This window comes from Neolamprologus brichardi, chromosome 23 (genome assembly GCF_056152115.1).
Source record: "Neolamprologus brichardi isolate AB-2024 chromosome 23, ASM5615211v1, whole genome shotgun sequence".
In the NCBI taxonomy this organism is placed as follows: Eukaryota; Metazoa; Chordata; class Actinopteri; order Cichliformes; family Cichlidae; genus Neolamprologus; species Neolamprologus brichardi.
The window spans coordinates 9,806,651-9,823,725 of NC_142125.1; the positions used below are offsets into that span (position 1 = coordinate 9,806,651).

General features: G+C 40.7%; 2 protein-coding genes across 3 annotated transcripts in view; one reads left to right on the forward strand and one right to left on the reverse strand.

The window, feature by feature from the left end:
• Positions 1-4,085, forward strand: part of wwc3 (WWC family member 3) — a 45,066-nt gene extending 40,981 nt beyond the window's left edge. The window contains exons 20-23 of the mRNA XM_087836330.1: positions 1,767-1,859; positions 1,947-2,177; positions 2,258-2,385; positions 3,331-4,085. Coding sequence (XP_087692456.1) covers positions 1,767-1,859; positions 1,947-2,177; positions 2,258-2,385; positions 3,331-3,397 — 519 coding nt within the window. The 3' untranslated portion in view covers positions 3,398-4,085. The remainder of the gene's footprint in view (positions 1-1,766; positions 1,860-1,946; positions 2,178-2,257; positions 2,386-3,330) is intronic.
• Positions 4,086-7,082: 2,997 nt separating this feature from the next.
• On the reverse strand, positions 7,083-12,756 carry traf3ip2l (TRAF3 interacting protein 2-like). 2 transcript variants are annotated; one of them, XM_006790267.3, is made up of 10 exons: positions 11,622-12,756; positions 9,941-10,039; positions 9,120-9,766; positions 8,996-9,038; positions 8,815-8,879; positions 8,637-8,734; positions 8,052-8,120; positions 7,733-7,849; positions 7,533-7,607; positions 7,083-7,394 (listed from the first exon to the last, which is right to left on the reverse strand). In XM_006790267.3, exons 2-10 carry the CDS (start codon positions 10,003-10,005, stop codon positions 7,248-7,250), a joined length of 1,326 nt encoding a protein of 441 aa, XP_006790330.1. In that variant the 5' UTR covers positions 10,006-10,039; positions 11,622-12,756; the 3' UTR covers positions 7,083-7,247. The 2 variants fall into 2 exon arrangements, with proteins under 2 accessions (XP_006790330.1, XP_035763333.1); XM_035907440.2 differs by having other exon boundaries at positions 9,941-10,042.
• Positions 12,757-17,075: the final 4,319 nt, after the last annotated feature.

Sequence of the window (17,075 nt, forward strand, 5' to 3'; positions counted from 1 at the left end):
AAACATGAATGAGTTTCTCACAATTTTTGTGAGACGAATGATTTTTAGTCCTTTGTGCCACACTTAACTCTTATCTATGAATCATTCAACCATAAAAAAGGCCCCTAATTCAAAGTACGAAGCAGTGTTGTGTTTACATGTAACACACGACTTGGTAAAGAACCAAATGCATCTTAAATCTATGAAAAATTAATTGAATATATGAAAAATGCCAAAGATAATACATTTTGACAAGCATAAAATAGTATAGAACGAGGAATAAGCTGAAAACTTTTGGAATACTGTGCAAAGTGTCCATAAAGTGGAAATGGCAGTCCTAAAAAACTACATCAGTGCATTGTCTTCCTTCTCTCACTCCAACAAGTCGCAGCAGATGGCCTCGCCTCCATGAGCCTGGTTCTGCCGGAGGTTTCTTCCTGTTAAAAGAGAGTTTTTCCTTCCCACTGTCACCAAATAGCTTGCTCATAGGGGGTTATATGGTTGTTGGGTTTTTTTCTCAGAAGGTATTATTGTAGGGTCTACCTTACTATATAAAGTGCCTTGAGGCGACTGTTGTTGTGATTTGGTGCTATATAAATAAATTGAATTGAATTGGACCTGAAGCTGAAGTGGAAATGGCAGTCCTAAAAAACTACATCAGTGTATAAAAGAAAGAAATAGGAAAAATTCAGGAAGGACCTGAGAGATACATTTGGCCCTGAAGCCTCATCAGATGTGGGCTCAGTGGAAGGGTGGTTGTCAAGTAGCCATTCTTAACCTCCTAAGACCCGAACTCTTCCACGGCATGCATTTTTAATTTCTCTTTGATATTTGGGCATATTGGGGCCTGATGAATGTAAAAACAAAGAATTACCAGATTTTTTTTTTTTTACCTTATTTTTGTTTTAAGAAAAATAAGAGCCACATATGAGGATATTCGTTTAAAATTTTGATAGAACAGTAGCAGTATGATGTCCTCGTAAGTGGATATCAGGCCCTTCTAGAGCAAAATTGAGTATTTTGGTCTAAATAACCCAAAATGTGATGTCCACATATGTGGACGCCAGGTCCTAGGAGGTTAAGGAAGGGAAACAGGGAGCAAAGGCTGAGGTGTGCCAAATTACAGGCATCACTGAGGGCCATCGTTCTTATGGAGCAATCCAATTTTATTCCAAAATCTATAAACCATGGTCTGTTGTAGTTTGAGGCTACATTTCAGTCAGCAGTGTTGGGAATCTTGTCAAAGTGATCTGATGGGAAACAACAATGGACTGGCCTCCCCAGAGCCCGGACCTTAACATTATTGAAGTAGCGTGGGATCATGTTCTTCCAAAGAAGAGCTTTGAATGTCCTTGAAAGCCTGGAGAACTGTTCCTGAACACTACTTACAGAAGGCTCGTCTGAGAGAGTCCAGGCTGTGTTAAAGGATAAAGGTGGTCGCACCAAATATTGACATTCAAGCTAATTAGAATTGCTCAAACCGTTTTTGGTGCACAAAGCCTTGCAGGCAAGTCTGTGTCTCCACTTGTCTGTAATTAACTAAAACATTTGGGCCAGTTTAAACATGTAATAAATCACTGCCATATTTTCCATATACATAACAAAATGTAAAGAAATTAGGGTCGGCTCAAGAGTTTTGCACATTACTAAGTGTGGCTCACTTTAAAATAAGGCAGCTCGCACTAAAATAATCTAGCTGGATTATTTGGCACGATGGGGCAGTGGAAACATGTATTTTATTTTAGGATGAGCTGTGGCCTTAAAGTGGATGTTATTGTTTCTTTCAGCTGTATCGCAGTGACAGTGACAGCTCAACTCTACCAAAGAAGTCACCTTTTGTTAGAAACACATTGGAAAGAAGAACACTGAGATACAAGCAGGTACGTCCTCATTATGTCTCTTTCACCCTGTGCCTGTACCGTTTTTTTTTTTTTTGTCGTTTACCTGAGTTGTCTGTGTGTGAGCAGCAGTCGTACCGCTCCCCCCTGGCCGAGCAGCCGACGCGCACCTCCCTGGACCTGGAGCTGGATCTCCAGGCCTGCAGGACCCGTCAGAGGCAGCTGATGGAGGAGCTGAACGCCCTGAGAGAGCTGAAGCTGCGACTGGAGGAGCCGCAGACCAGGGAGGCCACCGAGCTCCCCAACTGGGCGCTGAGGGACGAGCGCTTTCGATGCCTGCTCAGAGAGGCCCAGAGACAGGTGAGGAAACCGAGTGGGCTGCAGCTCCCTTACAAATACGCCTCTCCCAGCAGCGTTTGACGGTTTTTGCTGCTTTACAGGCCAACCAAAGCAAGCAGGAGCAACGTCAGGAAGAGGCGGCAGAGAGGAGGCTGAGGAAGGCCTCTAAGGAGGTTCTACAGATGAGAGGGCAGAGCCAGAAGGAGCCGCTGCCTGTGCAGACGTTCAGGTGAGAAATGCACTGATCAGTTTTCACATTGTTAGTCACGGCACCAAAGTCCAGGGACACCTACCCTGGAAAATTACTGTGTCTGTCAGCAGAGGCTGCACTTCAGGTTAAACTGATGTGATATATAAGTCAGCTAAAATCTGTTTCAGCTGTATGCTATGAACACCCGCTGACCCCAGAAGAAGTCTTAAATTTAGCTTGGCATCTATTCCTTCCTCGTGTTCTGAAGAAAGATATCGTGGAAGAGGACTGTTGTTTAGAAACTTAAGATCTACAGAGCTCCTACTTTATTCATATCACATATCCATAGTTTAAATCGTAACCCTTACATAATGTTACATTTGTGGTTATTTCCATCAGAAGAAAGTCATGGCAGGCCCAATCAGTGGGTTCCACTGAATTAATTTCCATTCTTTAAGATTTAAATAACCAGAAATGTGACAAGTAGCAGGAGAAGAATTTCTAAAACTTTTACTGGCAAATAAGTCAAGTTCATGCAAAGAGTGTTTACACTGATGATCTTTCTTCTTCATTCATAACGTCTGCAAATCTCTGACACATTGGACATCAACGTCTAGACCTAACTGATCAGTGATGATCCATTCCTGCTTTATCAGCACTGCAAGTTGATTAAACTTTTGCTGGTCCACCTGCTTTTTAAGGACTAACTAAAAACATCCATCAATTCAGGACCAATTTGGTGACCATGTGTGCATTTTTCCAGCCTTACAGAGCACAATGTCACAATGCAAAAGTGACGCATTGTGCAAAACTGACCGAGAATCTACGGTCAAAGCAGCAAAGTGTACGAAACACAAAACGACAGAACTTTTGTCTACATTGATTTAAAAGTCAAACACCAAAGAGACACGGCACAGATCACAAGATACTCTACAGAATAAAATCGGCATATTAATTATAACAAGTCGTCTTCTTTGCCTGCAGAGAGAAGATGGCTTTTTTCACAAGACCAAGGTTCAACATACCTCCTTTGCCGGCTGACGATGTATGAGAGCTCGTCTGTTATGTGACTAAACATGAAGTATTTGTGCTTTTTTTTTTTTTGAGCTCATGAAGTACCAAGATTTCTTCTAAGGCCACAGGCGACGTGACCAGCAGACTATGAAGACTCAAAGCTCAAAGGTTTCACATTTTCAGAAACATTTGTGTGATTATTGTAAACACAAACACACTAAAGATGCACAGTTATCGACGACAGCGCGGCTGCTCGTTTCCTTTTTGAGGAAAGTGACTTTCGAACAATCTCCCTCTCTACTCCTGTATGACTATCTTCTGTTTGTGCTTACAAAAGGCTGGAAGACGGGAACAAAAGTCAGTTTGAACAAATTCACTGTACTGTAACTTATTTTATAGTACTTTTCCTTGAAGGAAATAAAAAAGAACTCTTCCTGCTTTTTTTAAGTGTATTTTGTAGCTTTGAACAAATAGCACTTCAGTGTTTTTACATACAGTAAAATTGAATTGTCTGATTTGTCTCCTAATTCTTAAGAGTTATTTGCATAAAAAGTCACTTTGTAATCCACTTTTGTTACAGATGTCATTGTCCTTTTGTTGTTATTAAAATTAATATTATTTCATGTACTTTTCAATATATGGATGAATATATGAAACACTGTATTCAGATTTTTTTTCTTAATGTATGAACATCTGCAGTGTTACCTCTTGTGAAGATAAAACCATTAATCTGTATCTCGCTTGTAATCAGTTGTGCAAAAAGCAGGATTTTAATGTATTTATTCAACCTGTGCGAGGATGGAGGTGGTGTCATATTCTGCACACGCAGGCGCTTTCTTTAAATGTGTCACAGCATTACACAAGATTTTTCTCTAACCACAGCCAGCCTCCGATGACCCATTTGAGTCTAAATTTGCAGATTCTTGCTAAAGCGTACCACAGTCGAAGCAGGCAGCTGTGTCAGCTAATTATCTTTATACAACATCCTGTCGAAGTTTTTTCATAACGCAAGGAGAGGCAGCAGATGTAATTCGACTGCAGCGCCGCTTCTGAGGTTTCGTTAGCAGACAAAGCGACTCAGTTGGATTTCTCATGGAGGCATCAGAGGCAGCGACGTGTTGCCACATCTGCAATCAAACCTTAAAGTTCTCATGGTTCGTTTCTAAACAGAATAATTCAGCTTGCTTTTTGTAGAAGCCCAGGAGCGTGCCTCTGCTTGTCTGTATTTTTTGGGGCCAATTTTACAAACGCTCATGCATTTTTCAGAGGACAGCTCGGGGGCAAGTCTGATGTGGGCCAACACACTTTTCAGTCATTCAATACTTTTATTGTAACATATAGCATCAAGGATCCCCTGAGAATAGTTTCCAATGCAGAAGGAACATGAAAAACACCAGATTTACCCCACCGCTCTTCTTGTTGTATTCAGTACAAAAGGTTAGATGCTAAAAGGGGGGACGACAACACACTTTAACGCTCATACAGAAAATAATTGCTAAAACTTTAAGAATAACTTAGTTGGAACATAAATTAACAAAAGTGAGTTAGAGAAAATGAATTCAGGTGCAGCTTACAGAGAGGTATAAATGCAAATACAAAAGCCACAAACCATTTTTACCCACACCTGCATTCTCTTTAAACAATACGAACCACACACAATATAAGAAAACACAATGACAAACCACTATGCGTCCAGTTGAGCAGCTGTTCAAAATGAACAGGCACCTGTAATAGGAATCATAAAGGCTGAGAGATAGTATCTGGGTCAATGTTTGCACATCGTAAGTGAGAGCCCTGCTGTTCCACTCAAACACATCTGTTTGTAGTGACGTGTAGGAGATGTCCAGTAAAACAAACAAACACTTATTCATGAATCTGTGTTTTCAGGCTTTAAAATTAAAGGGGAACTATTATGTTTTGCCTAAATTTCTGTCACATGCAGTACTGTGTAAAAGGCCTGAGCCACACTTCATTTCTTCACATTTTACTTCCAAGGAGCCAGACTTTAAGTAGACTTGAGCTTTCAGCTCAGTCCCCGTACCTGTCCATTTTCAGAGGAACTTCTTTTGTTAGTTAAGCCACTCAGTCACCTACGTATCACCAGAGCACAAGAAAGGCACCTAACTCAAGGGATGAACCAGTGTTGTTTTTTTACATAACAATACAACTTTGCAAAGAAATTCTTTTTAAATTGCACCTCTTGGTGCTTTTGCAAGTCTGCTAGTTGGATACTGTATTTCTGTCTCTTTTGTTTATTATATGAAAAAAGCCAAAGCTAACACAGTTTGATAGACATAAAATAGTAAGTTTACATCAACAAGGTGATTCCCTCATCAGAAGTGGTCTCAGTGAAAGGCTGTGAAGAAGCCATTTGTAAGGAAGGGAAAAAAGAGGTATGCGAAATTACGCGAGAACTGGAGTGAAGAATCAGTGGTAACAAATTCAAATTGGAAAATTTTTGGTTTAAATCATGGTCAGTCCATAAGGATGAGATCAGGAGGCCAATAGCGGTCATCAGTAAAACATGGTGGGGAATCTTGTCAAAATTCATGGTCTTAGGAATGCTCAAAGTACCATCAGATTTTGATCCAACATCCAATACTTTCCTCTGATTGACAGTGATCTCATACACGATGCCAATCTGCTAAAAGCAAATCCGGACAGAAAAGACAAAAAAAAACAACACGCAACACTATTAGTCATGAAGCCCAGACGTCAACATTATTGGAGTGTGATCTTGACAGAGAACAGAACAAAAGGCAGCCGACATGCAAAAAACAGCTTTGAATGAAGCCTGGAGAAAATTACCAGAAGGTTCGTCTCAGAGAGTTTAGGCTATGTTGGAGAATAAAGGTGATAATGTATTTTAAAAAATGAGCAGTGACTCAAGACTTTTGCACAGTACTGTATATCACTCCAGTTTGAGATGTTTAATATAAACATGTACAAGGAGATCAGTGTATATACATAAAGTAAATCCCAGGCTGTTGAACCCGTGTATCTACTGTTCGCCCAGCTTGACCAGTGTTCAACCAGGTGAAACCAGGTTGAACCAGGTCTGGTATTGTTGGGCCCTGAGTGAAAGCAGTGCTAAAGTTGAAACCTGTTCTGCTATCAGCGTTTTCCCTGCTGTGCTCTGTGTGAAGCGTACATTATTGAGGAGCAATTTACTAGTCCTATAAATCAAGTGTAACCATCAACTACTAGGAGGCACACCCTCAGTTTAAGCCCAACATGGGTGCTTGAGATGTGAAAACGAAAGCTTTCCCCAAACAGTTCTCACATAAAATTTAATTTGTTTTTTTGCACGCACACACATTTCTGCCTGTTCTGCACACTCGCATCCGGAGACTGTGTCCTCACAGCTGTGTTCTTTTCAAAAACGCAACTTTGTGATTACCTGCACACAACGCATTCAGGCGACATGTGCAAACTGTAGCTTTAACAAAACAACATGGCTTGCACTCTCCTCGGTCTCTGCACCTGTACCGGTGAATAAGGATTGCTTTGACCTGTGAATCAGGCAAAGCTCCCGATTCCAAGAGTAACAATAGGATAGGAATGATAATAGACCCCCTTTAAAAAACAACAACAACAACAACAACAACAACAACAACAACAAAACAAACAAAAAACACGAGTTGGAGTAGCACCAGTGCACATACAGCATGATGCACAACGGCAAAGATATATATATAAAAAAAAATAAAAAAAAAGCCTGAGTCTGCACCTCTATCTCAGACCAACACTGGCACTTCTCTATATGTTAATTTAAACACACAACATCTGTCTGTTCACAAAAGCACCTCATCACTCTGTTCACCTCCTTAATGACCAACAGCCAATAAGATTTAAGTCCAGTCTGTGAATCCAGCTCAGAGTTTTTTTTAAATGGGGATGGAGACTATGGTCGGAAGCTCCCCGATAGGAGGTGGGTTGTACTTCTCGACCCTCATCAGCCGCCGCAGGATGTCATCCCGATCACGTGGCCATCCATATACATGTGTGTTCTGGAGCCAGTTAGGGACGTGGCACTGATTATACATTCAAACAAAAAAAAAAAAAAAAACAAGAAACAAAACATGGTGTGAGACTGGGTTTTTCTTTTTCTTAGGGGGGTGGTGCGTGGAATCAGTGGCATGAACTCACTCAGGAAGACGTGTAAAAATTACCTTTTTAGCCCCGGGGAACAGGATAGGAATGAACCTGAAATTCTTGCTTCCATTCTGGATGAATTCATTCTGCAGCTGAGTGACACACACGGGAAAACCACATACACAATTTGATTTCACAGCGGCGATGAGAGCACGCAGTTTTTCGCTCTCGTTAAGATTATTTCGGTCTTCGTTTGGACCACATTCAGGTCGCTCACCTGTTTATGTATGTAAACCGTGTTGTAGGTCCTCTCGTCGCTCTCCAGGCCAGCAGGGGAAGCCGTCACCGTCTCGTAGTACTTGGGGCTGATGATGATGATGATGAGATACTCTTTCTAAGACAAGAGAAAATCACAACTGGCAGTAAGCTACTGCAGCAATCAAACTTCTTCGTGCAACAAGTTGACTCTTGCAGAATGTCTTGAGTTCCTAGATGTGAAAATGACTTTCTCAGTTGGCAGATTACTCAATTTAAACTGTTGTTATTCCATTTCATCATCATGAAAGAATTTCACCGACAGTTTGGTTTTTTTTTACCTCACTCAGGTATCGCTCCATGAAGTCAATCTTGCTTATGCTTCTGAACTGCTGCTCGAAAATGTCGATCTGAAACAAGCAAAGCTGCGAGTCAGACAGTTTAACCCTGCGCAGAAAACACACAAATTCTTTATACGTTTTAATTGTGTAAAGCCAGTTAACGGGACAAGCTGACAAATAACACGCAATAACTTGTAAGATATTAACAGAAACTCAGAGTCACCAACAAAATGAAAGCAAGAAATATGTAACGTGATGAGCTGATGAGAGTCTACACTAAAAGTTCATCTGTAGCATCCACCATTCACTCTGGGAGGAAATTACAAAAATAGCCAGGAATCACAATTTAGTTCAAAAATCACTTGTTTAAATGGATATACAGTAAACTGTTTAATAAGCTATTTATTATATGCTATATTTATAATAATTGCACCTAAATTTGTAACTTTAGTCTTACAATGACAAAGTTTTTTAAAATGTTGTTTGTTAAAATCTAGCCAGCTGAATTTTAACAGTTTTTTTCCAGCTCCTGAGATTTTAAGTTGTTCTAACAAAACACACAAAAAGACTAAAAGCTGCACGTACGTGCGTGTCAAAGCCGTTGTGCCGCAGCAGAGCCACAAATTTGATGATCTCGTTGACATGCTTGTCGTTGTCTGCTTCGTAAGTGACGAAGACACGCCCTGCAACAAAAACAAACTTTTTCAGAGGCGGGTTCGTCTGACAACAGGACCAGGCGTCTGATCTGCTCGTGAGCACTCACTCTGCTCCAGAGACAGCGGCGCGCTGCAAGGAGGGCGCTTCTCTTTGACTGGAACGTTGTGTCCACTGTATGTAGTTAAAAATAAATCATTTTAATAGCAGTCAGAAACAAGCAACAGAGTGAGAAAGAATTTAATTGTAATTTTTAAAAAAAAAAATAAAAAAAAAAAATCAAAACTCACATCTGTGCGAATCCACCTGCAGGAACTCTGCAGTCACCTGCATCTGCAGCAGTACAGACAAAATAAATACCGACTGCGGTCTGTGCGTGGTTTAAAGGTTAAAAAAAGGGTCCGGCAAACTTACAGTACTGGCGGTAAGCTGGATGGTACTCAGGCCAGGGATGCTTGTTACCCATAGGCTCCCTGTTGAAGGCGTCTGCAGGGCACTGACCACAGCAGGCGGGCCCCTGTGGTGCACACGAGTATGGCGATAACGTGTGGTGGTACAGGTTGGCTGAAGGCGGGTTGGAGCGCAGAGAGAGCGGCTGCTCTAAGCTGCCCATGCTGCTGTGAGTGCCGGGGAGGGACAGGAACTTGCATCTGGAGAGGCAGCTCTCTCCAGAACAGCTGGAGTAATCTTTCTGGCTCAGACAGGACGGCAGGCTGTTGGGATATCCCGACCAACTGCTGGCGAAACTCGGGTGGAGCCAGCCGCTGTATGCCTGGCTCGGGAAAGGAGTTTGTGCGCTGTACCCAGCTGGCAAGCTGCGAGAGGGCTGGGATGGGCAGAAGCTGGACTGGGGGAAGATCCTAATGTGCTTGTGCTCCTCCTCTGTGTCCAGGCTCTGCTTGCCGAACAGAGAGCCATCACGGTCTGAAAGAGGGTGGTGGCCCAGAGGGTCGGAGGCGGACTCCATTTTGGAAAGAATGCTGGGGTCTCTCAGCTCTGCACTCATGGTTTCATCGTCTTCTTCAGGCGTGTTGCGGTGACTGACCAGGTGGCTGATGTGACTGTGAGCCGGAACATTTACCAAAACGGGGGGAAGGCAAATTAATTTCAGTCTGACTTTAGTGGAACTTCTGTTTCACGCACTTTATCAGCTCTTATCAAGTGTAATATCCTCTGTGACTTTAAAGTGAAAGCACAGCAGAAAGGCGCTGGGATGCGTGCAGCGTTTCTCTCACCTAGTAGTTGTTGAAACCGAGTAGACCGACGTGGGCAGCATCATTGGACCTTTTCCTCCTGACATCCATGTGTGTGGGGTTTGAGATGCACATGAAATTCTGCTGGAGATAAAAACACACACATGGGAATTTAAAGAATCTGAAAATGTGAAATTATGATGTGAGCAGGAGGCGTAAACAGTCCCCTGTCTGTGAGACAAGATGAACGGCAGTATATGTTGTGATTAACATCCAGATAAAAGTTGATATATTTAGTTGACATATTTAAAGAAACAGAGCTGATAAGCTGTTAAAGCCAAACTTATGAACGGCCCTACATTAGTGCAAACTCCACACAGTCAAAGGTATTTAAGTGGTCCCCCCATGGGGCGTGGTCACCTCATGATCGGAAGGTCGGGGGTTCAAATCCACTGAACGGCTACCCTGAGGTACCCCTGAGGAAGGTACAGTCCCTACACACTGCTCCCAGGGCGCTGGATTGGTGGCTGCTGACTGCTTCACTGAGTGAACGGGTTAAATGCAGAAAGAATCATTTCCCCACGGGGATCAATAAAGTATACACTATTATTATTATTATTATTAATAATAATAATAATAATAATAATAATAATAATAATAATAATAATAATAATAATAATAATACCTGCAGAAACACTCTGGGTGAGGCAGGCTGTGTAAATAAATTACACTTTCTCTTGTGTGATTGTTTTGTCTGATGAGATCAACATTTCTATAATATTACAGTAGTAGTAGTTAGTAGACGGAGATCGGATTATTTTTTTTAAATCCTGTTTGGACGTTTTATTATAATAAACTCAGCTCAGTCAGAACCACTTTTATTCGAGGTGAACAAACTCATAAACACTTCTGATATCTGCCCACACTCTGTGTCTTTTTGACTTGATTTGCAAGAAACGTGCCTCCCACACAGGGGACTTTTCTCGAAATGTTTAATGGTCAACACATCAGGAAACGCACATGTGGGAATAAGGAAATGATGGTTCACATTTACCGGAGAAATCAAACCACAAACATTTTAAAATGTAAAATTTGCCTCTGGGATTTCAGAGGTCTTCCCGATGTCTTTTTGTGTTTTGTTTTGTTTTGAAAGCGCTCAAACTTCCAAGAAAACTGCTTTCAGTGAATTAAAGAGAAAAAAAAAAAGTCTATCGCATCACCTTAGATCGTTTTTTTTTTTAGGGTCACCGTTCATTTTTCCACTGACTTTCTCCACAGAGAAGCCGCGTAACCTCGTTTTAGGTGGGTTTATCTTCCAACACACCCCTGATAGTTCCCGTAAATGTAAATCACACTCATTAAAAGCCGATCTGTGGTCGCAGTTTGCACTTTCCACTGACGCTGACCCAGATATTTCTCCGTCTGCTTAAATTTCAGGCTGACTTCCTGCGGTTCAACATAAAGCATAAACACACACACAGGGTTCCTATAATCACACTTTCAATTTTCACACCACTACGAGCGTTAAATTAGCTGTAGTACAATCTGCCGTGACTTTCACTTCTGTCTGAGCTTAGAGAAAGAAGAAAAATGCTCAAAGACAAAGAGAAAACTAAAGAACAACCTATTAATATATATTTTTTATAAGGTGTGATAAGCGTGAGATGGTTTGTAAAGCGCGCGAGCAGGTAACGTGTTGTGTAAGTGTAATAATTCAACTCACCGTCGCTGCTTCCACTCATCAAGCCTCCTTCAGGTCACTGAGCCGCGGCGTGGAAACACAGGAACACCTCAAAGGGGAAAAAGGTCCTCGAAGAGTCTCAGAGAAATATTAATTAACGAAAGAAGAGCTTGAGCCTCAGTAATAATTGTCCTTTTTACCCACGTCTCCGCGAGACACATGAAAGACACTGACGCACAGACCGGAGCCAGTTTGATCTTTAGCGTTCTGCCGAGCTGCACCGCCCACCACAAAAACTCCACCTTCACCCAATCGACTTCCTCCACACACACACACACGCACAGTTTACTAATTGATTTACATGTAGTCATTAAACCTCCTATGATCCACAGACTGTATTGAAAAGATGGAGGTAGCCACTGTTTAACGTGACCCGTTGGTTTTGGACCCTACATTTAAAAGCAGTGTCAGCTGGTGAGTGATCATATTTGGAAAGAGAGGATGAAGCGCTGAATTATTTGTTAATTTTTTTATTTGTGGCCCCATATAAAAAAAAGTGCCACGCCCCTAATAATGTAACCTGAGTCTTCAAGTTGAAAATGATAAGTAGGGATGGGAATTAACAAGAATTCAGCGATTCTGTATCACTTATGGATTCTTGCTGGGTTTCCACTGGCTCCACTTTGAGAGTCTCTGCCATCGCTAAGCAGCATATCAAAGACTTTACATGCATGCAAATGAACTCTATGCTGTGGGTCAAATGTTAGTGACTGCTGAAGCTATTTCCCCTCTTTGTTGTGATCAGTGTTGGATTAACTACTCAGGAAGTAACATATTACACAAATTACAGACTACTTTTCTTAAAAGTAATGCAGTATGTAACTTGAGTAATTAAGTAATGTACTTAATTACTACTTTTTACATTACTTTTGCATCCCTCTGTAAAATGATCTGAAACACACTGTCTCACAATCACCATTCAAAGATATAAACCTGAGGCTACAGCCCCACACACCAACACAAATCGCTGTCCTAATGAGTACACACATATGATTTTCTCTTAGATTTAGGTATGAACAAAAAGCCGACAGCACAAAGTTCATAACCAGCACAGAGACTTCAAAGCAATCGCTACAGTGATTCTACTGAAGAAACACGAACACTGGCTCCACCCTGAGTGCTCTGTTGGGCTGGGGTCGGCATTCACTCAGCTATAACATCACTCTGGCTACTCTTGGCTATCTTGCCGTTAGCAGCATATTGCTGTTGTTTTTGTTCTGGATGCACTTAGCACTTTACCGTCGCGCTCTCGTCCTTTTGTGCAATAACAATAAAAATATCAAAAACTTTCAAAGCTCAATTCACCTTACAAATAAAGAGCAGCACTCAGCCGTGAGATAATTCACTCAGATTAACTATTTTCTCTAACGTTAATCTGGTCCCACAGTTAGATTTTTTTATGTTCTTCATAGATTGTTAATTGGCATCTTATCATCATCATCTGAAAATGTATTATTAATAAACTGTTTATTTATTTGCAGTTGGGTGTTTTCATCATGAGGTGATGTGCATTCAAAATGCACATTACCATATTTTGGTGAAAACCAATCACAGCATATCAGTACAAACACCTCATACCAACTGTCTGCATAGCAACAAACCTACAACAGAAAAAAAGAAAAGAATCAAGGTCAAAGAGTCGAAATTCCTCCACAGCGACGTGAGAGGCTGAAAATGTCACACAGAAAACAATGACTTCAACTTATGGCTGCTGAGGGTGGTTTTAGAAGCTACTTAGTTTTTCACACAGTGCTTCTGCATTTTGGTTTAGTCTGTTAGATAAATAATGTCAGCGTGTAACACGTCATGTTTTGCTGTTCATCTGAGGTTGTAATTAATCAATCATAACACCTGAGAAGAACCAGATGATTCTAAAACTTGCTGTTAAAACTTAAGAATTAAAAGAGGGCCATGTTTGGGCTTTGATATTTGACTTTGGGAACGGCTGATCTCTAAAGGTGATCAGTTTCAGCTAATAGCAAATGTTTTGTAAATCGCTACAGAAGTAATTTTTCTCATAAATCATACGTTTGTACTATACTAATAACCCTAAGACTTCAGAGTTCAGAAAGGTGATGCATCCATATGCTTAAATCTGGTCCTGTTTGTCTCATTGGTGTGTTTACACCTGCTTTAAAGTTTATGTAAGTAGGCAGGCATGATGGGGGGTGGGGTATAGATCACAAGACTGTAAACATGCAGACTGCAGTTCCTATCCTGTTCAGTTTTGCTTTCACTTGTTTTTTTGGTTAGGTTTAGTAAAAGGTTGTGGTTTGGGTAGTATTCTGAGAGGCCCATCCTGCTGCAGTATTTGCATCATGGCAGACACTATGTATCTCTGAGACTGTAGCTGTTGGCAAATTATAAGAAGAACAAAATTCTGAATACAAATCTATGAGAATTCTGCAGCAGCAAATATAGCAACAGAAGAATAACTTTCATAATAACTTAAACCTACTTATTTGGGGATAAACTTCAAAACGGAAGTGTCTTTTTAATCAAATCTGATTAGTGATTGTTTACATGTATTTATGTTATGGTATCGTGTTTCATATGATATCAATCGCCGTGTATGGGCGTGTCCTGACAGCACTCCTGCTGTAGGTACCACAATTTTCACAGTGCTTAAGTACAGAGAAAGCAAAGCTCCAGTGCAGAGAGCTGTTTTTTCCACTCTGACATTTTTTCCCTCTGTTTTTACGGAAATGTAACTAGCAAATTTCATCATTATTAATTAGAAAACATGCAATCACCATTTCATTGTTTAATGGTAAAGTTACTCTAAATTAATAGATAATTAAACTATAATCTACAGTTCTTTAATGATAGTACATACACGTCAAGACTTTCTTCCCACCCAGAAAACAAAACACCTGAATTCATCAAAACTAACAACAAAACACAAAGTCCAACATCTTAAAACCCGTTTATTTGCTCATTAGATGTTCTGTTGAAAAGTTTCCTCTTTGGAGTGCGGCACAAAAAAATTACAGGATTTTTTTCTAAATATGCAAAAAAAAAATCAATAAAAATAAATTACTTTTACTAAAAAAAAATCATTCAGTTATGGAAAAAGAAATTTGGTTCTTTTCGGTTTCACACCATCATATTTTGAAGGAAGATTTAATATGGAGTCAAGGAATCCCTGAAAATGTAACTAAAATAACTTACTACAAGACTATTTTAAGTGTAACCTTCATAAGTAAGACTATTGATAAAGGAGTTTATAATCTAATAAAATGTTATTAGAGACACACTGAAACTGCCTTAAAATCTTAAAAGCAAGCACAGAATTTTATTCTGCAAACCATAAATCACTTGGATGCTGAGATGCCTCAGGTCAAGGTCAAAGTGTAAAGGATATGAACCCGTATAATAGATCTATCGTTACATTAGGATCGTTTTTCCCCTTCCTATACAACTTGAAGTTGCCTCACCCGTTTCTTTATCATAGATATTCAGCCTATACCCGCATCTGTCCAGTCATCTTACTGTTTGTCTGTGGTCATAAAGATTTGATCAAATTGGATGCGACAAAACTTTCATGAAAATTAAGAGAAACCTGAGCTCAGTGATCACCTACACCAAGAATCTCAGTGTAATAAGATCATCAATGTGGCCCCATACCAACAGCATGAAGGGGTAAATTTGTGTCCAAGAGGAGATTTAGAAAACCTCACCAGTTAATAATTTACTCTTCATGCAGGATAAATGCAGTTTCCAGTAAGTCCTGTGAGCTCAGGCCTCAGACTTCTCTAAACAACGAGAGTGGGGAAAAACCTTCCTGCAGCTAAGTATGATGTCAGTGACAGAGGGATAGTGATAATATGGTCACAGCAGCCCAGAAGCACCTCCTACCTGTTGATCAAAACTTCTATTTGTGAGAGACAGCCAATCAAAACAAATTTCTCTTATAGGGAGAGAAGCAAGCTATATTTTTTGAGTAGTGAATAGTGCAAAGCTACTTTAGTAGAGTTCAAAGTAGCAAAATGCAGAGATGGAAAGGAGCAGATTAGGTCCACTTCAGAATGGCTCATTATTCTCTTTTAGTCAGAGTCACTCAGAGCCCAAAATAGTTCCACGTTAGTTGATTTTTGTTAAAAACGAGCTTGTAGATATCTCATATCTGCAACTGGATGTGAGTTCAAACTACACACAGTTTAAATTCACATTTCCGTTTGCACAGGTTTCAGAGAAATGCATGTTAGGTTAATTTGTGTTTCTACAGTGGCTTGCAAAAGTATTCGTATTCGTAAAGTATTGAACTTTCCCACATTTTGTCACATTACAGCCACAAACATGAATCAATTTTATTGGAATTCCACGTGAAAGACCAATACAAAGTGGTGTACACGTGAGAAGTGGAACGAAAATCATACATGATTCCAAATAAATGATTTTTACAAATAAACAACTGAAAAGTGGGGTCGTGCGTAATTATTCAGCTCCCTGAGTCAATACTTTGTAGAACCACCTTTTGCTGCAATTACAGCTGCCAGTCTTTTAGGGTATGTCTCTACCAGCTTTGCACATCTAGAGACTGAAATCTTTGCCCATTCTTCTTTGCAAAACAGCTCCAGCTCAGTCAGATTAGATGGACAGCGTTTGTGAACAGCAGTTTTCAGATCTTGCCACAGATTCTCGATTGGATTTAGATCTGGACTTTGACTGGGCCATTCTAACACATGGATATGTTTTGTTTTAAACCGTTCCATTGTTGCCCTGGCTTTATGTTTAGGGTTGTTGTCCTGCTGGAAGGTGAACCTCTGCCCCAGTTTCAAGTCTTTTGCAGACTCCAAGAGGTTTTCTTCCAAGATTGCCCTGTATTTGGCCCCATCCATCTTCCCATCAACTCTGACCAGCTTCCCTGTCCTTGCTGAAGAGAAGCACCCCCAGAGCATGATACTGCCACCACCATATTTGACAGTGGGGATGGTGTGTTCAAAGTGATGTGCAGTGTTAGTTTTCCGCCACACAGAGTGTTTTGCATTTTGGCCAAAAAGTTCCATTTTGGTCTCATCTGACCAGAGCACCTTCTTCCACATGTTTGCTGTGTCCCCCACATGGCTTGTGGCAAACTGCAAACGGGACTTCTTATGGTTTTCTGTTAACAATGGCTTTCTTCTTGCCACTCTTCCATAAAGGCCAACTTTGTGCAGTGCATGACTAATAGTTGTCCTATGGACAGATTCCCCCACCTGAGCTGTAGATCTCTGCAGCTCGTCCAGAGTCACCATGGGCCTCTTGGCTGCATTTCTGATCAGCGCTCTCCTTGTTTGGCCTGTGAGTTTAGGTGGACGGCCTTGTCTTGGTAGGTTTACACTTGTGCCATACTCCTTCCATTTCTGAATGATTGCTTGAACATTGCTACGAGGGATGTTCAAGGCTTGGGAAATCTTTTTGTAGCCTAAGCCTGCTTTAAATTTCTCAATAACT

Coding starts and splice junctions, on each gene's coding strand:
- traf3ip2l (XM_006790267.3), bottom strand. CDS start 10,005: ATGTCAGGAGGAAAAGGTCCAATGATGCTGCCCACGTCGGTCTACTCG. Junction 9,039..9,119: donor TCCAGCTTACCGCCAGTACT/GTAAGTTTGCCG, acceptor GTACTGCTGCAG/ATGCAGGTGACTGCAGAGTT. Junction 7,608..7,732: donor CGGTTTACATACATAAACAG/GTGAGCGACCTG, acceptor TGTGTCACTCAG/CTGCAGAATGAATTCATCCA.